The sequence below is a fragment of the Diachasma alloeum genome, unplaced genomic scaffold (assembly GCF_001412515.2).
Source record: "Diachasma alloeum isolate Michigan unplaced genomic scaffold, Dall2.0 Dall_scaffold_00665, whole genome shotgun sequence".
Taxonomy (NCBI): domain Eukaryota; kingdom Metazoa; phylum Arthropoda; class Insecta; order Hymenoptera; family Braconidae; genus Diachasma; species Diachasma alloeum.
The window spans coordinates 164,202-191,183 of NW_021680797.1; the positions used below are offsets into that span (position 1 = coordinate 164,202).

At 36.9% G+C, this 26,982-nt stretch overlaps 1 protein-coding gene across 1 annotated transcript in view; it reads left to right on the forward strand.

The window, feature by feature from the left end:
* Positions 1-26,686, forward strand: part of LOC107044041 (chondroitin sulfate proteoglycan 4) — a 169,699-nt gene extending 143,013 nt beyond the window's left edge. Inside the window, exons 4-9 of the mRNA XM_015265788.2 lie at positions 8,901-9,117; positions 9,231-9,825; positions 16,160-16,420; positions 17,869-18,066; positions 18,464-18,665; positions 18,845-26,686. Coding sequence (XP_015121274.1) covers positions 8,901-9,117; positions 9,231-9,825; positions 16,160-16,420; positions 17,869-18,066; positions 18,464-18,665; positions 18,845-23,952 — 6,581 coding nt within the window. The 3' untranslated portion in view covers positions 23,953-26,686. The remainder of the gene's footprint in view (positions 1-8,900; positions 9,118-9,230; positions 9,826-16,159; positions 16,421-17,868; positions 18,067-18,463; positions 18,666-18,844) is intronic.
* The last annotated feature ends 296 nt before the right edge of the window (positions 26,687-26,982 follow it).

Genomic DNA, 26,982 nt, shown 5'->3' on the forward strand with positions numbered 1-26,982 from the left:
GCGAACAACGATTTAGAAAAGGATAGCAATAATAAACGAAAAGGAAGGACATTACAAACAAGACGAGTATTTTGAAGAAAAAAAAATTGAAATCGGTTGAGTAGTTGATGAGATATACAAGAAAATATATTCAGATACAAACTTGAATACCTCCCAAACTAATTATCTGATTTAGCCAATTTTCAGTACCGAATATTTCAGTGCCGAGAGGAAACTTCATGTAAAATTTCAAGTGAATATATCGATTTTTTCGAAAATTAGAGTGCAAATAAGCATTTTGAGGGAAAAGCCGAAATATAAAAATATCTCGCAAACTTTGCTTGAACGGGCATATACATTTTAATTGTTTGAGATAGTGGACATCAAAACGAATATTTTGAAAAAAAAGAAGCAGGGGTTCGAGCCCATCCGACAAAAGACATGTGACCGTTACTTTTTGCGGTATTAGTCCTTTTATTTTTTTCATTTTTACCAATTCCATTGGTAGTAAGCTTCCAAATGGATCCATAGCAATTCCCTGTCCTTATGGCAGGTATACAACCGTAACCGCATGCTACAGGATGTCTACAGGAAGATACTCAACCTTTTAATGAAATAGATTTGTACAACAGGTTAAATATCTCCGAAACTGCTCGGCCGATTGCGCCTATCTAAAATACGAATCTTCAATATTGTAAGAGCTATAATCACACCAACTTTCAACTTACTATTTTCATTTTTTCTCAAAATATCGTGCGTACAAGAATGAAAAAATTAAAAAAACGAAAAAACTGGAATATCTCTGATTTTTTGTATGGACAGGTTTATATATTTTGATTGAGCTAGATGGTGGCCACCGAAACAAGTATTTTGAAAAAAGAAAAATGAAATCCGTCCAGTAGTTCATGAGAAATTTGAAGAAATATATTTACACAAAAGGTTGAATAACTCAAGAACCGCTCGACCAATTGTCTCCATCCACACTACCAACCTTTTATGTTATAAAAGCTTGAAGCATACAAAATTTCAACTCCCTATCTCCATTTTTTATCAAGTTATCGTGTAAACAAGATTTTTCATTGAAAAACGGAAAATCAGCAATATCTTCAAATTTTGTCTGAACGAGTATATATATATTTTGATTGATCTAGATAGCGGCCATCGAGACGAGCATTTTGAAGAAAGAAATATTGAAATCGGTGGGGTAGATTTTGAGATATTGAAGAAAAATGAAATTTAAAGAAGTTGTCTCAGGAACTACTGGACCGATCGGGCTGAAACTGCGTACTAAAGTGAAGCTTCATCATAGCTACCATGGGCCAAACTAACAGACTTTTATCGATAAATTTCACCGTATTTATGTTGAGTTTTCTAAAAATTGATCACCAAAAACCCAAGTTATCACATACATACATACAGACATGACCCTGAAAACATTATTTCTTCACGTTTCTCAAACACTCTAGACCATTTGCCATCAAAATTAGAAAATCGACAAATCGCTCAAATACAAGGCTTTCATTCGGAAGCGAAAGGGGAAAAATAAATGGCAAAAAAAGATTTAGAAAAGGATAGGAATAATAGAAGAAAAGGAAGGACATTACAAAAAATAAAAAAGGGTTGAAAAAGGGATAAATAAATGATCGAAAAAGATTTCAAAAAAGATATGAAAAACAACACGAGTATTTTGAAGAAAAAAAAATTGAAATCGGTTGTGTAGTTGATGAGATATACAAGAAAATATATTCAGATACAAACTTGAATACCCCCCAAACTAATTATCTGAAATAGCCAATTTTCAGTTCTAAATATTTCAGTGCAGAGAGGAAACTTCATGCAAAATTTCAAGTGAATATATCGATTTTTTCGAAAATTAGAGTGCAAATAAGCATTTTGAGAGAAAAGCCGAAATATAAAAATATCTCGGAAACTTTGCATGAACGGGCATATACATTTTGATTGTTTGACATAGTGGACATCAAGACGAATATTTTGAAAAAAAAATTGGAATCGGTTGAGTAGTTTTTGAGATATTCAAGAAAATAGATTCAGATACAAACTTGAATATCTCCCAAACTAATTATCCGACTGAGCCCGTCTTCAATACCAAACATTTTAGTACAGAGAGGAAAATTTATGCCAAATTTCAAGGTAATATATTGATTTTTTCGAAAGTGAGAGTGCTAACAAGCATTTTGAGAAAAAAACAGAAAAATTGAAATATCTTGAAAACTTTGAATGGACCGGTATATATATTTTGATCGCTTGAGATGGGGGACACCAAGACGAATATTTTGAAAAAAAAAAATGAAATCGGTTGAATAGTTTTCGAGATATTCAAGAAACTAGATTCACATACAAACTTGAATATCTCCCAAACTAATAATCCGATTGAGCCCACTTTCAATACCAAACATTATAGTGCAGAGAGGAAATTTCATGCCAAATTTCAAGTTAATATATCAACTTTTCTGAAAGTGAGAGTGCTAACAAGCATTTTGAGAAAAAAACAGACAAATTGAAATATCTCGAAAACTTTGAATGAACCGGTATATATATTTTGACTGTTCGAGATGGGGGACACCAAGACGAATTTTTTAAAAAAAAAATGAAATCGGTTGAATAGTTTTCGAGATATTCAAGAAACTAGATTCACATACAAACTTGAATATCTCCCAAACTAATAATCCGATTGAGCCCACTTTCAATACCAAACATTATAGTGCAGAGAGGAAATTTCATGCCAAATTTCAAGTTAATATATCAACTTTTCTGAAAGTGAGAGTGCTAACAAGCATTTTGAGAAAAAAACAGACAAATTGAAATATCTCGAAAACTTTGAATGAACCGGTATATATATTTTGACTGTTCGAGATGGGGGACACCAAGACGAATATTTTGAAAAAAAAATGAAATCGGTTGAATAGTTTTCGAGATATTCAAGAAACTAGATTCAGATACAAACTTGAATATCTCCCAAACTAATAATCCGATTGAGCCCATTTTCAATATCAAACATTCTAGTATAGAGAGGAAACTTTATACCGAATTTCAAGTTAATATATCGATTTTTCCGAAAGTTAGAGTGCTAACAAGCATTTTTAACAAAAAACAGAAAAATTGAAATATCTCGAAAACTTGGAATGAACCGGTATATATAGTTTGATTGTTTGTTATAAGTGACATCAAGACGAGTACTTTGAAAAAAAAAATTGAAATCGGTTGAATAGTTTTCGCGACATGTGCGAAAAACGATTTAGAAACAAATGGCGATTTCTCGAAAATGGCTGGATCGATTGGGCTGAAATTGAGCACAGAGTTAGTCATCATTAATACCTATAATCTGACAAAATTTCAGATTTTTTGGAATCATTTTAGTCCTTCAATTCTTCAATTTTCTAAAAGTTGACCACCAGATGGACACTCGCACATACACACGGGGTGCTCAAACTTCGTATTGTTACGTCTCAGACCATTCTGCATCGTTTCCAAGCAAAATTAGAAAATCGAAAAATAGAACGATTGCAAGGCTTCTATTCGGAAGCAAAAACAAAATAGTGTAGGAGAGGGCAGGGCAAAATTGAACGGCGGGGCAAAATGGAACGCGGGGCCAAGTGGAAGGGTAGTGAATTTTGGATTCCAAAAACTATAGGACTTTTTTGTTGTGCTTCCGAATGAAATTGTTTGCGTTTGTAATTGTGATTTTTTTTCGAATTCTTAATTTTCGGTGTAAAAATGACTGGGAATGTCATAAAACGTGAACAAATGATAAATTTCAGCTTGATTGGTTGGGCGGTTCCTGAGATATAGTGATTCCTTGAAAATCGTTTTTTGCCGATATCTTATGAACATTCAACGGATTCGGTTTTTTTTTTCAAAATACTCATAATGATGATACCTAGTTACCAAAAAATACCATCCCACCCCGAGCAATGTAGTTTTACTCTCGTTTTTTCATTTTTGCTTCCGAATGGAAGCATTGTAATGTGTCACTGACTGATGTTGTCACTGCCTTAACCTCGATTCATCACTTTTTACAAAGAAGATATTAAAATTATTATAATGACCTTTTTCATAGCCCTTGAAATTCTTCACAAAAAGGTTGTGACGACCTAGTCGTCAATTTAAGAATTAAAAATTTATTGTCGATTTAATTACAATTTTGCATCTTGGTTGAAACTCCCCTCATCGATCCCTCAATAGAAATATTGAGGGATAACCGTGAAAATCACTCGTGGCTTATGCCAACGGTGATTTGACCACGTTCATTTATATTTTGGAGGATACTCATTGTCGTCACCCTGGAGAAAAATCTCTTCAGGTTCAGGAGGACGACAGTGAGGGGAAAGGAGAGAGGACCGTACCGAGGATGACCACGTGATGATGACCGCGCCCCTTCCCTTTCGCGGATACCGTGGCCACCGGGAAATCGCCAGGAAAACTTCGGGAAAATTCGGGAAGGACGAAAACCCCTGAAATATTTGCGTGATGAGGCCCCGCAAACCCAGGACTCAGGGGGAGTCTTTCGCCAGACGTCATGGACAACGCGTCTACAAAAAAAATACAATTTATAGTCCTATTTCATGTAATAGTCACAGTCAAGTAGCGTCACAGTTCATAAAAATAACAATTATTTGCCTCGTTGTTATAAATAACTAAGAATAAAGTCAGTGGATCTTCGTTGAACTTCAAAGTCATAAGGTCAGAGCTGAATGTTATAATTTCAAGTGAAAGTCGAGTCAATTGATGATTTGTTAATAATAAAATCGAACTATTATTTTTGTTTTGGAGTTTGTGGAATTACGGAGTCGAGAGAATTCGTGGAGTTATAATATTATTTTGTTTATGCCGACATTAACGATCTGATACCGATTACGCTATGTTTTTTGTTTGATTATGAATAAATTGATACTAATATTATTTGGAAAATACTGTGTTTGTGTGAAATTGATTCGAAGTGATAAGAACGTAAGGGGTTTCGTCCCCCTTCCCCCTTGAGATTATTAGAAATTGAGCTAGCTGGAATTTGTTAGTTTGTCCCGGAATTATTGCAATTAAAATAAAAACTAACTGGCGCCCTTCACGGTAAAAATAAATTGAAAAATAATTTTTTTTTATCGTTATTTTACATCGCTTCGACCCGGTTAGGGTATACTGCGATGATGATCAAGACTTTAAATGGTTAGATCGCACCATTCTACCCGGCCGGGATTTGAACTCGGAACCTTTCGCATGTGAGGCAATGAACTTACCCACTGCGCCAAGCCACCGGATTAAAAAATAAATATAATCAAAAAGTCCATCGTCACAAGGTCTTCATCAAAATGCTCCTATCCCCCTTAAATTACAAGATAACGAAAACTACCGAGTAAACTGATGTCCCCGAATTATCATTTTTGAGCTCATATTAGGTGAAAAAAAAGTTGTCCGAATTTCGCTCTAAATTCGTTTTTTCCGACCGTTCCATTTTGCCCCACCGTTCCATTTTGCCTCACCCTCCCCTATCATATCAGGATATTGAAAATTACTGGTTTTAAAAGCTGAACTGCCAAAAATCATTAGCCATTGATTCACTTATTATACGGAGCATTAGCGGGTTCTAATAGCTTGCGACAGATTGAGATCGATTTTTCGTGAAAAAATAATACCTACATCACCACAATATCCTGCAAAGCCCATAAAATTATTTAAATTTCATGTATAAGGACACGGAGAGAAAAGCCATGGGAAAGAGTCCCATGTCAAATTTACGACTTGTATGTATTTCTAAAATTTAGGAAGCATTACTATGCTATGGTAATGATTCCTATGGGGTATGGTATTACATACTATGGGCCATGGTATGTCTCTCGATGGGAATGAAGCCTATGAACATAGGAGAAATTACTATCTTGAATAGTACCCTCTACCATGTTACAGGGTAGAGTGTACTATTAATTATGGTAAAGGGACCCATAGTCGTTTGGTAAAGTTTACCATAGTTTATAGGAGAGATTACCATGCACTATGGTAACATGACCTATATTATATGGTAAAACGTGAAAAAGTCATAAAATGTCACGAATATAAAAGATAATGATCACTAAACTATATCATGATAATGATGAGTATAATGAGATAGAAATTTCACGTGGGATATATATTTATAATTAACGTATTTGGTTTCGACGCTGTTTCAATAATTACAGAGTATCTTCTTATAATGTGGGATTCTTTCCTATCAATAATCATCAATATTCCTAGATTAATCATATCGAATATCGTAAGGATCATATTTAACAATAACATATTTACATCAGTATTTTAATATCAGAATATACATATCTACAGAATAGTGGGATTTTTTGCCCCAAATTTTACCTAATCATTGGAAGAATTTTTAGCACTACGGTGCTATAAAAATTATTAAAAAATTCAAATGTGAGTAATTAAACTCAACAACTTTGCGTGAGAATTTAGAACCAACGTTTTGGAACGTATTGCTTTCCATTCCCGGAGGGAGCTATATACGATAGGATACAAAATTTCATTTGTCGAAATGTCAATGTCGATCACCTCTTATCATTTATATCAATTTCATAGGATTGGAAATGTTTTTCAAAGGAGTATTCTTGTAATTGTTGAGTAACAAGAATAACTTGATTATTTGGCTCTAGGATTACGATATTGATCAAATGTAATTGAGGACCAGCCTCGGTCGGCATCATCAATATTACGTTTTCCCTGATATCATGTCCCAAATAATTGAAAGAGCTTACTATTGTAATATCTCCAGATCGATTGGACGGGAGAACTGGCAGAAAATGACGATAATTTGGATCTAATTCTAATCTCTTGTTAAGAGCTGGACCAGGGAGAAAAGGTGGTGGTAAAGACTTGTTGATGAGTAACCGATAATTCAATTTTAATTGTGCCTTGATGGCTATTGTTAGTATTTTCTACGATATCGAGAAAAGGAGAGATTACCATGTATAAATAGTACTGATTACCATCCACATGGTAATCTCTCCTATAATAATGGTTGTCGTTGCTATATTGTATAGTAATGCCTACCATGTTCGAATGGTATTGATTACTATACAATATAGTACGCTTTACTGTTGAACAGAGATTGACTTAGAAACCCGTTTACCATGATTTATGGTAACCTCTACCATATAAAAGTAACCCCTACCATTCACTTTTCTCCGTGGAGAGAGCCGGATGAAATGGAGTAGCAGGGCAAATGGACAATGAATAAAAAATTAGCAATGAGACAGGCTGGACCCTGGGTATGCAGCAAGTAACATGATTAAACAGCGGAAATATCTATATAGTAATCAAACTTCATACTATTTTATTTTACGCCGCTTTCCCTTATATTATTCTTCGGCGAAGATCTTCCCATCATCAACATATCATTCCGCAACCAACATCACGACGCCCGCCCTCAATCAAACAATACGTAGTGTACGTACTCTATCCGTGCTCCAATCGATCTCAAATTCCGGAATTTTTTCCCTCAAAATAACATACACATAGGGCTAATGAAAGGATGAATAAAATATTCCCGGAATTTCTCTTAATGCAATTTTTATGAGAGCCAAACGATATTCGGTGAAAAAGTAATCTTCCCCGTGCAATGTTGGAAGAAAAAAAAATGTGCGAATAAAGAAAAGGAGAGAAGGAAGAAAGGTCACTAGACCACCGTGGTCTCTGGCTTTTGCCATCTAATTCGCCCCCCAGGTCACCGAATTGAATACGATCAGCGCAAACAGCGACTTTCCCCAGCACAATATTCCCGGGGCTAACCGGCGAAATTCAATTTACATATTCATGACGATTCATTTGTTCGTGGCCTGTACAACCCAAATTTTCCAAAGTGAGAAAGCTCAATAATTCTCGTTGCTTTCCCCAGTTTTATTTCTAATGAAAACATGAGAGCTGAAAAAAAACTGCCGCAATTTTCCAGAGCTACTAAGAAAACAATGTAAATTGTAATGCAATTTCATCAGATGATATCAACAACTTTATTCCATAACCATTATCTCATCCTTGCACGGGATTGCGACAAGAGGGGGGGAAAAAGGTAGAAAGTAGAAAACTCAAATGAAAAAAAAATGAGATGAGAAGAGAGGGTAGGAAACTTGATGAAAAATTACACAGTCTGATTTTTCCAAGTAATAACGGAATAACACTAGGTAGTGCATACTCTGGTGAGTGCAGAGAGAGATGCAATCCCATGTTTTATCAGGTAGACTGCCTCCTCCCACACCCCGACCCCCAGTCCATATTTTTTCCATTTTTTGCGCTTCACCCTCCATGCTCTTTTCAATTTGCATAAATAAATATTTAAGAAAAGTTTTTTGGCTTGTGGAGTATGAAACGCGATATCTCTGGTCCTAATGTACGACCACCCAGCAATCTCCCTTGTGTTTTTTTCGGATAGAACCATAAAGTGCCGGGTTAGTGTTATAAATCGTTTTTCCTTTTTTACCGCGCCCCCTTCTTTTTTAATTCATTGATCGTTTGCATGGGTGATAAAAGGGATGGAAAAGGGCAAAAACGTGAGGTCTGAGAAGAAAAAAAGAGATGGTAGATAGCGAGGCTTGGATACACAAATAGAAAGGAAACGGATGGGGCCACTTCTCCATCCTTCAGCCCTTATATTGGCTCAAATTTATGAATATCATATGTATACATTTCACCTTCCTCATCTTTTACCGCAAAATTATTCATAGGGCTTATTACAGCAGGAGGGTTAATGTTCTCATGAAATGTGAAAATGTGAAATAGAATATATATAACCATTGAAATACGTCATAATGATGGTGATGTTTGAACAAATTCTCATGAGTTGGTTGAGCATTCTCATCTGCATGAGAAATTCGAAACAAAGTAGAATATGTTGAATTTTATTATGATGATAATCTCTTTTTTAGGTCATACGGAATACATGCGAGGCTGCATGGCGGACATTGTGTACAATGGGGCGAATGTTGTAGAATCCACGAAATTGCGAAAAGTAAAGTCTGAAGCAACTGCAGTTACGTGGGGCTGTTCATCTGAATTTGATGCAACAAGAAAATCTGAGATAAGTTTTCTTCAAGAAGGTGCATTTGTATCAATTCCACGTGCAATTCCACGAGCAGGATCAAGGTAATTTTTATGAAGAATGACATTTGTGGAATGAAAAAATATTGAAACATAATGGTGAAAAACAATTTTCTTAAAAACGAAAAAAAGCAATTCTTACCTTTGGCGCATTGCAGATGGGATTTGGAGTTGAGAACAACGTCTGAATCAGGCCTGTTGTTCTATAACGCTGGACAAGCATCGCACGCTGATTACTTGGGCATTGAATTGACTGATAGCAAAATACGTGTACTGATGAACAAAGGTAATGGCGCTACTGAGCTCATTCACTCGTCCATTGTCGCTGATGGTAAATGGCATCGTGTATCAATAGACTTTAATCCAAATGTCATTGGTATAAGTATTGATGATAAAGTAGAACGTTTAAATCTGCCAAATGGTGGTAATCGATATTTGGATTTGGCTGAGACCCTATACATAGGTGGTACAGAGCTTAACAAACGAGCTAGAGCAATTGGTAAAGGCATCAAGTCGGGTGATCGTAGCTACAAGGGTTGCATCAGAAACATGGCACTTGATACAAGTGAAATTGGCCTACCAGACGTCAAGATCAGCGAGGGTATAGTTGTTGGATGTGTCTGGTCTTATCCATGCTACAATGTTCAACCTTGCATTGAAAGTGCTACATGCTCACAACTTGGTGTTGATTCGTTTCAATGTACCTGTGATCAGCCACACTGTGTCAGGAGTAACTACGTTTCAACGATCAACGTAAGTTAATTTTCATCTCGAGTCTCGTTGGAAATTGCATGAGAATGAGATTCAGTAATTGAATTCAATCTATTTCATTAGTTCAATATATTTGCATTGTCAATTGTTTTAATTCAAAGTTACAAAAATCTTGTCTACGTTACATGAACCAATCATTGATCAAACGCTCGAGGAGGGGGTGGGAAGAGGGGTTTTGAGTAAAGAGGGATTGCACCTAGTGATAGTGTTTGAAACGATAGAAGTAGGGTGGAGGGCACTCCAACAATGGGCATGATTCCTATTTACCTTGTGCGGTTTGTGGTCGTCGTTGAAACGAGAGTGCTGATTTGCGGAAACCTCCATTCCAGGGCTAACGAGACGCCACCAAGTGTGTCTTCCAACTACCCCATCCAACACACACACACCCATCTCCATTGATCGTAGTATCATTAAATGTTTGAATGTATTTAACTTGAGAGTCGAGTGTTTTCTCAATATATTTTCAACATTCTCTAGTTTATTTAATTTAAACCGCAATGGGATCACTTCAGTATTGCTCGTGAATTTTTAAGGAGTGGATCGACAATTCTGTAGAAATTTTCATGAAGGAAATCGAGCGGTACTTGATCGCTATGAGTGTAGAAACTCACCGATAACGGGTAGAATTGAGAGCTCATAGACGTCTATTCGGCTGATTGGAATAACTCCCATTGGATATAAAAGGAGGCAAGAAATCGCTTCTTTTCTCTGGTTTTCGTTTGTGTATGTGTTACTATTGGTTGATGCAGTGGTAGTGGGTATCATGGGGAATGGTTATATGCGCACCGATACACACTGGTCCTACCTCCTGCGTCTCGTAGGAAATCAAGCTACTTTTCACAATTCCCACAGGTAGAAGGGGAGTAAAAAAAAATCAAGAGGGTGTTCTTTACACGAGTTACAAGTTGTACACCATGGTGAAGTACTTAAGGTTTTTGTGGAATAATTCAGATGCTGTTGTCTAGGTGGAGTTTAACTTTGAATTTGTCCCTGATGTCCACTTGCATGAAACAATAATTTATCCCTGGATAGTCGATTTATTTTTGTAGTTGCGAATGACTGAATAGATGATTTTACGATAATAACGGTGCAATAGTAGTGAATGTATGAAAAGGAAATGAGATACATTTCGAGACAAACAATTTTTTCCGATTATTCATCCGAAGAAAAAGTCAATTAGTTAATGAAATAATCTTTTGCAAGGGAAAATATTTGAATTTGCAATTGAAACTTTTTCTCACACCTTTAATGATATTCACACAACAAGCGCCCATAAAGCCACCTCGGGCTACATTCCCGAACATAGAAGGTTTTTTCACGAAATAGAAGACCTAATATCTCAGTCATTTCAAAAAGTAATGTCGGTCCCGAGTTTTAAATCCAGTCGGGTAGAATGGTGCAATCTAAAAACTTCAAGTCTTCATCAACACCTCAGCATACTCAAAACAAATCAAAAAGATATAAAATAATGATTGAAAAAAAAGTAATGTCGACTACTTTCGTAAATTCTGGCACGCATGCGTCGTTCCATTTTTTCCGATTTTCGTACATTTGTGGTCAAATGAATATTCGATTTATTTGGATGATATTGGATTGATGAGGCAGATATGAGAAATTCATTTTATTGAATTTCAATTCATTAGAATTAGTTGACGAATTCCTTGCAGTTTGAACATATTTGAATGATTTAATTTCAATTCAATATTTAAATATTTAAATAATCAAATATTAAAGTGTGCTGAAATTTTCTATAGGGTTGAATGGCTTGAAAACTGAATACTTCTGAGTTTTCCATTAGGTGGTATGTCAATTAGGTTTTATTAACATATTCCTTAATTAGGGGGTATGGAAAATTTTCATCACTTGTGTGGAAAGTGAAATTTTAATTTTAATCACAATTTCCACACATTGCGATGAAAAATAGGGTGTGGTAAAAGTGTTCTTCGGTCCTTGTGAGAGTAGCATGGGCCTTCGGCGGACGTCACACACCTTGCGCGGGTCAAGAATAGTATATCGTGCCCCTAGGGAGTAAAAGTATTTTCTGGCGAATGTGATGTTATAACCCGAGCCGAAGGCGAGGGTTATAATCACCTTCGTCAGAAAATACTTTTCCGTCCCGGCGGGCGGAAAGTTACATTTCCCTCCCGCTTCGCGGGAGGGAACTCTGACTTTGCGCCTACGCCTAGAGGGAAAATCGCGTTCTAACCACGGGAAGTAAAATAAAGGACCCTCAGCCGCGTGGTTACCAACCTCGCCTTCGGCTCGGATGGTAATTGCACTGGCGGCTGAGGATCCTTTATTTTCCATCCCTAGGTTAGAAATATACTATTACTGCCGTGTGGCACACGATATTTTATGCCTCGAGGTTAGAATCGCGGTTTTCCGTCCCTAGAGGCATAATAGTATATTTCTAACCTAGGGAGGGAAAATAAAGGATCCTCAGCCGCCAGTGCAATTACCAGCCGAGCCAAAGGCGAGGTTGGTAAGCACGCGGCTGAGGGTCCTTTATTTTACTTCCCGTGGTTAGAACGCGATTTTCCGTCTCGGCATAGGCGCAAAGTCAGAGTTCCCTCCCGCGAAGCGGGAGGGAAATGTAACTTTGCGCCCGCCGGGACGGAAACAATTTCATGTCACCAGGCCCAAGAAACTGCAATTCCAATCTCGCTTCGTTCGGTTAGATCACGGTTTTTGGGTCCAATGAAATAAAATATTGTGTATCATAACGCGATAAAAGCATTATCGCCCGATGACATAATATACCACTAGGCCCATTGCACTATATCATTGAAGTTCATGTTTTCAGGGTCCCTGAATATGAGTATGTTGACCGTTTTTGCGAGGTGTGATTAGTTTTGCTTATTTATAACAATTCAATTGTTTAAAACGTGTTTTAGAGGAAACGGTTCCAGTGAGGCAAAAAAGTTCAGAACAAAAACTGTTTCTTATTAAAAAATACATAATTATTGTATTATAACATTTTCCCTTAACTTCAACAGTTAACGAAATAATTTGATGGAAATGAGGAAAAATAACTCCAATTGCCATCCAACAGGACATGAAATCCAAATTATCTTGGTCAATTTTTCAATTTGTCGAATTTTGAAGTGATGCATCTTCTAGACGGTTTTCTAATGAATAATTTTCATTATTAACATTTTCTTCTTCTCTGATTACGGGAATATTTGCTCGAAAAGACGGTGAGTACTGCCTAAATAGCAGAACAAACTCCTATTGGACATTGGACGATGTTGTTAGCGATGTGTCAGGCAGTACTCGCCGTTTTTTTGTTTAAATATTCCCATAAATAATCGGAGAAGCGAAAAAAGTTCATAATGAATATTATTCGTCAGAGAACGGTCTAGAAGATAACTTGGATTTCATGTCGCTTTGAATGGCAATTGGGGATATTTTTCCTCATTTTCATCAAATTCCATTAATCGTTGAAGTTGAAGTTAAGGGAAAATATTATAAGATAATAATTATGTATTTCTTAATAAGGCTTATTTTTCTCACTCGGATTTCAGCCAATCAGAGCGCAGTATTTGAGGCTGTCAAACAGTTTTATTTCGGAAATTTCTAAAAAATTTCCAGTAATAATACCACTAGTGCTTCAAAATTATCGGATATTTTCCGATAGCTTCGTTGCCTAGAAACGATTGTGTCAAATTTTGCAGGTTTAAAATCGCGAGTGCGAAGCACGAGGGATTTTTCTGCGAAATTTGACACACTCGTTCCTACCCGAGTGGAAATTTTAGTCAGGTCTTGATCAGACACTGATCAGGTTACCTTATCAGATTTTGATCAGGTATGTAACGCTATAATTTTGAATTTTCCACTAGGGTAGGCAAAGAAGCTTGAAGAAAATATCCGATTAATTTTGAAGCACGAGTGGTATTTGACGGGTTATTTGTCTACTCGGATTTCGGCCAAGCAGAGTGCAGTGAACATTCGGATACATTCACACAGCCATACATTTACACCCTACTTTTTTGTTTATCTGTCACACAGAATATTAAACGTGAAATACGTTGAAAGATGAGAAACATTTGAAAAACTACTAGTGCATTTCCGTCGGAAACTTTTTAGAAATTTCCGAAATAAAACTGTTTGACAGCCTCAAATACTGCGCTTTGATTGGCTGAAATCCGAGTGAGAAAAATAACCGACGGAAATTCACTAGTCGCTCTTCAAATGTTTCTCATCTTTCAACGCAATTCACGTTTAATATTCTGTGTGACAGATAAACAAAAAAGTAGGTTGTAATGTATGGCTGTGTAAATGTATCCGGGTCCGGATGCTGTTCACTGCACTCTGCTTGGCCGAAATCCGAGTGGAAAAATAATCCGTCAAATACCACTCGTGCTTCAAAATTAATCGGATATTTTCCTCAAGCTTCCCTGCCTAGGAACGATTGTATCAAATTTTTCTGCAAAATTTGACTCTTTCGTTCCTAGGCAACGAAGCTATCGGAAAATACCCGATAACTTTGAAGCACTAGTGGTATTACTACTGAAATTTTTTTTTGAAATTTTTTTTGCATATCTCTCATAGTAGAAATTTCACGGCCCAAAAACGTCGCGACGGCGCTGGCGCGTGACATTCAATGTTACAGGTATAGGCACTTTGACTCAATGAGACCGAACGCGCGCTACAGCGCGCTGTAATTATAACAATCATAATTGAAAATCTCAAAATTAAATTAATCATGAATTAAATTTGCCGCCTCAGACGACTGGAACCAATGAAGGATAAGCGTGACAGACTTGCGAGATATCGATAGTTATCGACTTTAAGTGTATGTTCTTTTTAGGATAGGATGTCGCAGAATTTCGTTCAATTTCTACTAGGGTCGAACCCTTTCCACGAAATCGCATTATAAATAATTCAATTGTAATAAATAAACGAAACTAATCACATTTCGCAAAAACGGTTAACATATTCGTGTTCAGGGACCAGCGAAAACATGAAGTCCAATGATAAATTTCAATGGACCTATAAGTGTATACGGATCCTGTTACAGTGTATGGACTGTGAGATAAAAGGAACCGGTAGGCAAAATTTTCCCCACGGCTGAAAGATTTCGGGTGATCGCCAGCCGAAAGGGAGAAATTAAACACTCAGAAAAGTACTGTCAAATCTGACTAATCTAAGAGCACAATTGTGTTTCAGGAATTTGTAATTGAAATCAAGAGGAAATTGTCAGACCAGGGATAAATTTTTGTTTATGTAATTGTAAAATTTCTGAAATTTTGGTGAAAAATAGGAAACAGACGGATGGATTTTAGCATATTGTCAGGGATTTTTACGGTGTACCGTTCAGTAATTTCCATTTTTCTCATAATTCTTCGTTGAATTTTTTTCTGTGTTCTTATACAAACTTATAACAAATGTCATTAAATATAAACAATAAAATAATAGTTACCCTATACATCGGAGTAAATCCTATGCAATTATTAGCCATCGAATCATTAGATTCGAAGAAAATATGTGGACGTCCGCATGAAAAGGGACCACTTTGTCGACATGAAGTTATGCATACTCTGACAATATTGATAACATTCTGAACATTTGGAATTCAAAATGATCCTCATAGCCTATGAGTCATAGGATAAAAAATGACGTCGCTGGAGAAAATGATCGAAAACAATTCAACATTGGTGTAAATGGGAGGTGAGCTCGGTGGCTTGGCGCAGTGGGTAAGTTCGTTGCCTCACATGCGAAAGGTTCCGAGTTCAAATCCTGGCCGGGTAGAATAGTGCGATCTAACCATTTAAAGTCTTGATCATCATCGCAGTATACCCTAACCGGGTCGAAGCGCTGTAAAATAACAATAAAAAAAAATGGGAGGCGCTCAGACAAAAACATAAATAACTCGGAAACTAGAATCGACAAACTGGTCCCATTTTATGCGCAGGTCCACATACAAAATAAGAATGATTAAATAATGAATACTGGAAATTGAACTATCTTTCACAATGCAAACTTTCATATTATAATATTAAATCCTCCAACATCATTCTCTCATAATATTTAACAATGTAGTCATAAAATCCCCTTCCCATTCCATCCACATTCTAATCCTAATGAACTATTTAATTAATACGGAATAATCTCATTCCACCAACAAACTATACACCCCATTCAACTATTCATCCAAAGACCATAATTATAAACGTTAATAGCAAATAAAGTCCGTAACTCACCAATAAACTCTTCCCAGTTCCCCCTGTAATAGTCCACTGAAATAACCCAGTTACTGCCTATTTGAGCTAATTGAAATGTGTCAATTGAAACGAGTGTGCGAATTGTGTTACAGGCAAACGTGAGTCGAGCGGTAGACCTGGAGATTGTAGCACCAAGGGCTATTGTCGTGCCAGAAGGCAAACATGCGCTGGTAACCTCTGACAATATAGCAATGGTACTAGACATTGCCAAGTATGGGGCAAATGAGGACGGGGTCATTTTCACGATGGTGATACCACCGGAACACGGTGGACTGATCCTGGATTCAGCCATTTCACCCACAGTTTCAAACCCCGAGCTAGCTTTTACCCTGCACGACATTTACAGAAACAAGGTAATATATATAAACTATTTTCACCGACCATTAGGTACGGATTAAAAAGGCCTTTCCAACTCTTTCCTTCCCACCGCTCAACTTGTCCTTTTTCCCCATCTTTAGATTGTTTTATTGTTTCAATAGAATTTAAGTTAGTCAAGAACACCTTTATAACCCATACCAATTCCACAAACTTCAAAGTTATATTCGCTCGGTGGTTTTCGTGGTTAGCTACTTAAACTTTCCCCTCTCGCCAATGAAACTTGAATTTCGTATAGACCATTTGCCCAATGCATCGTGTGCCACTGTCAGTATACTCAAACAAACTTTGAATAACAGCTCACCCAAACCGATATCACTTCCATTGTTCGCAATATCTGGGCACTGCGTTTTGTTCAATTTACTCATGCTTCAATGGTATTTCTCTGTACTGCCAAAAAGTCAATAATCTTTATCCGCCCATTTGCCCGACATTCTTATACACAATGACGACAAGAAAAACTCATAGGGGAAAAGAATAACAAAGGGAGGGCAGAGAGCAGATCAAAGGGGGGCTTCGAGAGTAGGAAAAAAAAGTGTCACGAATCATCCTACTATGGAGTTTGACATGTTCCGAGTGTTAATCTCCGCTGGATCAGTGGAGATCAGCACAGAAGAAAAAAAACTAGTTGATGGGTTCGTAATCGCCGCTACAGCGAGCAATCACGTGTTTAACGTCCAACAGCCTTCGTGGATAGACTATACATAGTACGTGACGGGGAAGTACCTAACTTTAGAAAAGCATCGAGGGAGGGGGACCCCTGAGAGACACGGGCTGGGTGGTACACGGGAACTGGGTATACCCGCGTTTAAAACTACCATATATCTTGTACCAAGAGTCATTCTATATATAAAACCAAACGACTTTGGGTTCTATTCTTTTTAATATTATTTTCCCTGTGCATTTATTGCTATATTCTAAGTCTTTTTGTTCCAACACTCTCTTTCTCTCACTGTTAACATTTCTTTTTTCCCCCTTTCACTGTGTTCATTTCTCCCTCTGGTCCATTAAAATTATTTTAGTAGACTTCTCCTGATGTGTTCTCAAACAGCAGGACTGGTGGGGGGGGGGGGGCTTATCTTCTCTGGCAACTTTGCACCATCCAAAAGACTTTGAATTAATTTACCATGATTTTATTACCAGTCCCCACCGCCCAAACCTCTAGTACTGTCCTCGTCTAAAAGCGGTCTTCCCAGCTTTTGAATAATTGAACTGGACAACCCTTGTAGTATGCTAATTGTCGCATTTTTAATGGATCACCTTGAAGTACTCAACAGTGATGATAATCATTCTTTATAGAATTTCATCGTTCCCTCGAAACTTTTCTCCATCCAAGTTAACTTTCTTATCAGTACCTTTTATGTATGCACAATATCTCGGGTATAATAGCATTTCATATACATCAAAAACATTAATTCAATTACAGGTGAAGTATGTACATGATGGAAGCGAGAGCCCGGGGGACTCTATGATATTAGAGTTGAAACTGACGGCTGAAATTGGCTTCACGCTTCCTGGATATCTACAGAGCCGTCTGAGGTTTCCCCTTCATGTCAACGTTACGCCGGTGAACGACCCGCCTCTTCTCGAAATACCAACAACCAAGGTCCTCAGGCTAGCGCAAGTGAGTCCAGAGAAAGGAAAAAGAAATTCTTTCTTGCAATTTTTTTTTCTCTTACTCTTCCCCCTTCGCCTCCACCTCCCAATTAAAAGTTTGCCCGTTGCCCTGAGAGAGCAAACCAGTAACTTTATACGGTTCAATTATCCAATAAATTCGGAGTAAAATTTAATCAGACGAGCATACCATCACACATTCACGTATACATACATACATACAATTACCAATGCGCATATACATGCGTATTGGTAATTCTCTGGCAGCCGATTATAAACGCATTGCTGTCTGACGGCTTCAACCTAAATGACTCTGACCGCAACGGTTGTTACCACTTTAGATTAATTAACACGACAATGTCAATTTTAATCAATAAAATGGTGTAAAGCTAACAAAAAATCCATAGGGTACGAGAAAAACATTGACAAAAGAGCTTGTGTGGACTGTGGATCCAGATACACCACCAGAGTCACTGGTGTACACGGTATTACGTGCTGATACTGATGCAGGCCATGTTGAAAAACTCAATCACTCGGCTCATCCACTTGAAACATTCAACCAGGCTGAATTAGCACAGGGACTTATCTCCTACGTTCATCACGGAAATGGTGAGCCTTCAATTTAACTCTTCTGTCCCTCTTTCCTTTTTTGTTTAGCTCCTTTTGTTTCATTTTATTTTCAATCCACCACTTGAGCATAAAACTTGGTATCTATACTGGAATCGAGTGATTTAATATTCCTTCTTCGAATTTTTTTTTGTTGGACTCCTTTATTTTATATTTTTCAGCCAAGTCAAATGCAATGCTGGGGCTTCAAGTGAGCGATGGAACTGAAACGAGTAGACCATCGTTTCTACGGATATCCGCTTATCCACTTCAAATAAGATTGGGACACAATACCGGCCTGGTAGTGGTGCATCGATCCATGTCTTATTTAACTCCTGCAAACTTGTCGTTTGCAACAAACTCAGATGATAGTAGTATTGAGATACTGTATACAATTGTATCACAACCGCAGTATGGAGTTGTGCAAGAATTAAATGAAACGATTAATAGTTGGTACAGTGTCGAGCGTTTTACGAGTAAGGAGATTGAAGCTGGTGTTGTGCGTTATCTGCATACTGTTGGTAGCCCATCGCACGATCTTCTCAAGTTTCAAGCCAGTATTAGAGAGCTGAGGACACAGCAAACTTTTGACTTTAACATTTCCTTTATCGATATGGAGCTCAAAGAGGTACACAAAATGCCATTAGAATTTACAAACATAAACCGAGTTAATGTCACGCATCATCATCTCAAATATGAGACAAATCCTTTAATCACGGCAGCATCAAAGATTGAGTACAAATTACTAGGAGTACCCAAATACGGTCATTTAATGCTTAGAAATCGAATCCTATGGAAGAATGAAAAATTCAACCAAGAGGACATTGATTCAGGCGGCATTGAATATCGTCTGTTCAAACTGGCGTACTCTCTAGTTGAGGATAGAATTACATTTGAGGTAAGTGCACCACAGTGCCAATCCTTGTACTCGAGCTTGGCAATTAAGCACTCTATTGGAAAGAACTCAAAGGCACTCGATCCAGTCGATACTACTGAAATGTTAAAAGTTACTGAGGGACTGCAGGTCACTTTAAATATCATTAAAATAAATCCAAGGGACTTCAAAGTGAATGGCTTGATTTACAATTTAACTGAAAGGCCGTATAATGGATGGCTTACAGTTCAATGCTATTCAAATCAAACAGCAAGATCAAACGTAACATCTTTTACAGGTGAAGAACTCAGTAGTCAATCGGTTTATTACGTTCACGACGATTCAGAAACGAGAAATGATAGTTTTATGTACGTGGCAGTTGCTAGTGACGTGGATTTTATGTACGTTGGTAGGTTCAATATCGAAGTTATCCTAAGAAACGACAATCCACCGGTGAGATCGGAAATGTCAGCTTTCGACGTTGTAATTAATGGAGATAGGGTGATAACACGAAGAGATCTCACGTACACGGATCGTGATACTGGTACTCAACCCAGTGATCTCATTTACCAAATACAGAGTGTCTCGAATGGTGGGATTTATGGTGCTGGTGATTCAACCCTTCAGCTCGAGGAATTTTCTCAGCAGGATATTAATGATCGTAAAATTTTGTTCAAGCATCGTGGTGAGGAGCTTGGAAAAATTGAGTTTTACGTGAGTGATGGTGTATCACGTACACCTGGCTACTTGGAAATTCGTGCTAGTCCACCGTACGTCCATTTTTGCAATAGCAATGCGACAATTGTCCAGTTTAATAGATCAGTGATTTTTGCAATTAACGATTTCGATATTGTAACGAATGTCGATGTAAACGACAAACAAGTTAAATACAGTGTAACAAGTAAACCGAAGCACGGTGTTATTTTACAGCGAAATAACAAAGAGGTTGGCACTTTTCAGCGTGAAGATTTGGCGAACAAATTGATATCCTACAGACACTTGGGGGGATCAATGACCAAGGATGAATTTAGGATTAGAGTAACGGTTAAGGGAGTATCTGCTGAGACGAGAATCATGATAAAAGTTTATCCAAAGAGCTACTGGGAGTCACTCATAGTTAAAAATAACCGTGCTATTCTTGTTGAAGAGGCGACAAGTGTTTTAATCAGCAAGAGAAACTTGGAAATTTCACATCCTAAAATAACATCGACTGAGATAACTTATTTAATACGTGAATGGCCGAGGTACGGTTACCTCGAGGTGCAGACACAGAGTGATGGACACGGAGAAGAGTCAAAGGACGATTACGAGGCGAATCTAGTCAGGCACTTTGATCAGAGTGTAATCAATGAAGCTCATGTATACTATGTTCAATCGGTAGCGAATCAAACGGAGGACAGTTTTGCTGTTGATGTCACTAATGGAATAACATGGATGCGAGGTATCGTTGTTAATTTTATAATAATACCAGACAAGCTGTACGTTGAGGCTGACAATATCAGTGTCACTGAGGGAAAAACAGTTGCACTCCAGTCAACCAATTTTAATGTAATTACAACATACTATAATGGCAAGCTGACGGACTATAGAATTATTGAAAAGCCAAAGTATGGTAGCATTATTGATTCAACAAAAAATAATCAAATTAAAAAATTTTCACAGAAACATTTGGAGGCTGGTGTTATTGTTTATAAGCACAGTGGTGATGAGTCAATTGAGGATAATTTAAAAATAGTGGTAATTGCGGGTGATAAAACGAGTCAGCCCATTGATATTTGGATAAATATACAACCAGTGAATGATCAAGTGCCAGTGCTTGTTAATTACACGACATTGAGAGTGTGGCAGGGGGGTAATGCTTTGCTGACATCGCAAAATTTTTCAGCCGTCGATAATGACACGAAACCATCAGAAGTCATTTACAACATAACAAGCGTAAAAAATGGATTTTTCTCCATTCACATATCACCAACTGTTGATGTTTACAATTTTACTCAAGAGCAAATCGATAAATCAATGGTTATGTTCACTCATACGAATGGAACAGAAGCGGCTTTTTGTTTTACACTATCGGATGGAGTACATACCACTCACACATACAATATATCTATTGATACAATTCCAATCAGTGTGTCGATTGTAGAGAACAATGGTCTAAATATATTTCCGTTAACAAGAAAACCATTAACTGAAAAATCTCTGATGACAGTGTGCAGTGATCCTGGTAGAGAGATTAGGTATATTGTGAGACAGGGACCGAGTCTTGGAAAGATAATTATGGAAACGAATGAGGGCACTTGGCACGAGGTAGATAGATTTACTCAAAAAGACTTGAACGAGACTAGGGTTACGTATGAGCATACGAAACAGTTTATGGACTTGTTCACTAATGACTCGTTCATATTTGATGTGGAGAGCCACTTTGCTGAAATCATTAGGAATCAAATGTTCCGGATTGATATATCAGTATCGAGCGGTGGTCTTGGAAGATATATCGTGGCTAATCCGGTTAGAGTTGAGGAGGGTGGTTCGGCTCAAGTGCTCATGAATATCAGTGAAATCATAAGATATTTACGGAGTAAATCGGGTATTTCAAATCCGGAAGTATTCACGAGATTAACTAGCCAACCGAGTCATGGACACGTGATGCTACTACCCGACTTGAATATCACTATGTTTAGTCAGACGCAAATTGAAGGTGGGAAAGTAGCTTACTACCACGATCACTCGAACAGTTTAGATGACAAGATCCAATTTTCTCTACATCTCAAACAGGGTCATGTGATGCTGTGCAATGTCACTATTCAGGTTATCATTTCACCCGTGAATGATGAACCGTTTAAGCTTGTGACAAAGGCACCATTCATTACTGTTGTGCAGAATCAAACGCAGACTATAACGCGCAATGATTTGTTGACTACTGATCCTGACACAATGCCCGAGGAACTTGTCTACGATGTAATTTCTGGACCAACTGCTGGACGTTTGTTGATGCTATCGCTTGAACAAAATACCTCTGAAGTTAGACAGGTGACTAAATTTAGTCAGCAGGATGTTGATGCTAATCGTCTTGTGTATGAGCACAGTGGATCGTCTCAGTCAGCTACTTTCTACTTCCGCGTATCCGATGGCCGTTTTACCCCGGTTTACACTATTTTTAATGTTCATGTACTGCCAATAAAACTCAACGTAACAACACCAAGCCCTGTGAGCTTACAGCAGGGTTTTAACATGGGTTTTGTTACCGAGGAAAATATAAAACTTGATACTAATGCTAGACAGGAGCATGTACTATACTCGATAACAAGTCCACCAAAATATGGTGTACTTTATGTCCGAGATGTAGAGGCTGTGACATTTAAGCACACTGATTTACTATCAAAGACAGTTGTTTTTTTGCAAACTGATATGTCATCCTCTAATGACAGTTTTGTTGTAACCGCACGCCTGAGCGATTACCAAGTTAAAGGGATAAGAGTGAACATCAGAGTGACACCGTTAATGATAATCCGTCCAATGGTGGCATTTGCCGGTGAAAAGAATCAGATAACAAAACGATTTATGGATGCTACACCATTGGCTGAGGCAACTAACGGAAATCCTGTGTATCGTATCACTGCCAAGTCACGATACTGTAAGCTCAAAAAAATTATCCGTAGTTCCGGTGAAAAAAGAAGCATAAGGGAACGTGAAACATCAAGATTTTCCCATCGTGAAATTATATCTGGTCTAATTTATCTGGTCTGCCGAAGATTACCGACAACAGATTCAGAAGGATTGCCGGATTATTTTCAATTCAATTTGACAGCATCGACTTATCAGCCGGCAAATGGTGTTTTCGAGATTAGACTTAAATCAGATCCTGAGATATCCAACAGTACTTTGGGTGGTCCAATGGATCCAGTGGGACACGAGGGGGAAATGTCAATAGCACCTAACATGTCACACGACTACTTAATGATCCTTGGCATGTTGCTCGGGGTTTTTGTCCTCGGGGTCCTTGTCATTATCACCATTAGGTGCAGACAAAGGAGGTACAAGAATACCCAGGAGAATAAGACGAGTGAGACAACACCCACTGTCGGGGTTATTCCACTACCAAGACCTCCTGATCATCTTATGCCAAGTACGCCTCATCTCAAGAGGTTTGGCAATGAATCCATGGACATTGCCGCTAGCACTCCACTTCCAACTCACTCAACAATGACATCAACATTGCCACAGTGCAAAGTCATACCACTCAATCCACTTGAGAGTGTGACAAGCGCCGATGCTGATGTCTCAGCGAGGTATCCTTATGGTGTGCCTGATGGTGATGACTGGAGTAGTTTTGACACGGCAGATTTACCATGTCCACCACCCACAACTAACCGCAGGACAAATCCATTATTAAGGAGAAATCAGTACTGGGTCTAGCAGTCAACACCTTCGGGACATACTGTTGATTATAATTCAATCGAGTATGAGCCCGGGTAACATTGAACTATGAATATTAAGTAACTGGAGAAAAGACTGTAATAATTGATAAATTTTCAGGCGGAGGGAACTTGATGTTCCATTGTACATGGCTATGTTTGAATAGTTTCACGACTCTTCTTTTTTTTATTTTCGGTGTTAAGAGGATTGGGATAATCCCTGCGTCAACTTTGAGGGTTGATTATACCACGTGCACAGCTACCTAACTCGGCCTAACTGAAGTCGCTTATTTTTTTTACGATATTCTTCTTTATTTATGGGAAAATGTGACCCGTTTTTTGTAATATAAAATGTTAATAAATATGTATACTATGAATGGGAGAGAGGATTTTTGGATGATGATGGGATCTTAGGTGTTATGTGTAATAATTGACAACAACGTTTCAATAATGCCATTGTATGTAGCACTATTCAATGAAAACATCGAGTATTTGTTATTTATATTGAATTCTGATTCATTAGCAGTAAAGTTGAATCGAAAATATAATTTTGGATAGATTGAACATGTACACTTTTGATTAATAGACAATTATAAGTTATTGCTAAATTAATTGGAAACCTGTATGAGGAACATTGGAAGAAGAGAATAAATTTATATTGTATGAAATTTATGTTCACGCGCTGATTCAAAATGATTATCAGACTGAATTGATACAAAAAAATGTATGGGGAGAAACATTCAAAAAATTTTATAAAGAAAACGCTGGCTATTAGCAGGTTCGTGTTATTTGACGATTATGGCATAAATCCATGATGAAATGAATGAATTTCACAAGGCGGACAACAACAAAGGATTTCAACAATTATTTCCTACTGATCGTTATTCATATAGTTTCAGCCCATTTTTCGACTCAATAATTGGTTATATGCTGGATGCCATAGGGCTCATCGCATTCGCGCATTTCACGCATATAGATAAACACCGAGAGGGGGATGCCAGATGCTATCGATTCACTCCCGATAATTCCCTAATGAAATTCCCATATGAAAAAAAATATATATGAGTTATACATGACAGGCAAAGAGTCATATATGAATGTTTAGAAGTGATATTAATTTTTCCGTATGAATTCATAGCTATAACGAAAATGATTGGAGATTTTCAACAAATTAATGCACTTGTTACAAAATGAGAAACATTCGAAATTGATCTGATGAAAACATTTGAACTTGAGTGGATATCGAAGCTCACTGAAAAATTTGCTAGTGTCGTAAAATTGTCCACGTATGGAAAAGGTCCATAACAAATCCTCGTGTTCAGAAATTCTGTTGGAATTCTCGTGGGATTCTCTCCGTTTTCAAATAATGTTACAACAAATTAGGTGAAAAATATTGGATACCTATTTTTTTATTTCTCAAAATCATGAAATTTAAGAAGTTATGGCCTATTAAAGAAGCATTTGCATTAGGATGTCATAATACAGATATTTCAGATCCCCCATAACTTATCAATTTTTCATAATTTAATGAAATAAAAAATATATGTTCAATATTTCCGTCTATATTTATTTATATTTTCATATCCAGCAACAAAAATGGCATACATTAAATTAAAATATTTCACGGAAAATATTAAATAGACATTTACAATTCTATCCTATTTGGATTTTTTTAGAGAAATCTCCCAGTATGAATTTTCTATTTCTTTTCTCGCATTTTTATCGCCCCTCTATGTCCAGAACTTTATCTAGCAAGGATCTCAAAAGAATAAGTTGTATAGAAAATATTAAATATTTCCACTTCAAAAAAGCTGCGGAATTTTGTATAGAAATTGGCAGACAGCAAATGTTCTCGGATTTTCTTTTGCATTTTTCACATACACTGTGCTAAAATTTTTGAAAAAATTATTGCACAGTTCTGTATAATATGAAGTGCCCTTTTTAACCTTTTTCCTTCCTTTCACTGGAAAATTTTTCATACAAGCTTCTTGTTCCTCGTTTACGGTGCCTAGCACAATAATTTTTCCGGAATTTTTCTCTCCATACACTTATGATTAAATTGCGCCTAAGTGTGTATGTGTGCAGAGAATGTCTACCTATTAATTTTGGGTAAATTGCGTCTTCGTGTAGAGGAACACTGGAATAATACGGAAAAAAATGAAAAAATTAAAACGATTATGTATAATTAATATAAGCATGTTTTCAGTATTAAAATGTTTGAGATGGATTTACGGATGTTGAATGGTGAATGCCCGGCTCGTTGATTTTTACAACTTAAAATTAAATAAAACGAGAGAATAACGATTACAAATGTTAGTGTATTTAGAGAGCATAAATACATCTGTACGATTTAATCAAATGAGTAATGACATGACTGTTGATTTTTTGAAAATATTGCGAATACAAAAATTATGAGTTTGCATTGAACATCAGTGCCGTATGGTGATATAAATTTTAACATCTTTTCAATGGCCACAGATGCATCGAATTGGGGTTTAGAATGAGTGAAGTATCATTATATTGGTCATAGTGAGATGAAATGATTTTTTTATGATTAGCAATATGCAATTTCTAGGCATTTTTTATAATCTTCATGTCGAAACTGATCCGAGTGCCACACATGTCTATAATTATAGATGAGACTACAATAAAATTTATTATAGCGATGTATTTTCCCTATTCGAATCAAATTAAGCATAATCTGTAATCTTATAAATATAATTATATTAAATGTGGAATGTTTAAATTATTAATTCATTATTCGCCTTCGATTCCTTTGAAAAAAAATAGAAGAGTAGCGAATCGAGTGATACGAAGAGGTGCCTTAAGGATGGACTTGTAGATAATTTTCCAAATCTTTATGAAATACCCCCATCAAAAAATATGTAGTAAATATATATATATATATATATATATATATATATATATATATATATATATATATATAATATGGACCAATTCCATATATTTCCCAAATTCATAAAGAATATATAAAATATATATAAAACATATATTTCATTTTTTTTATATG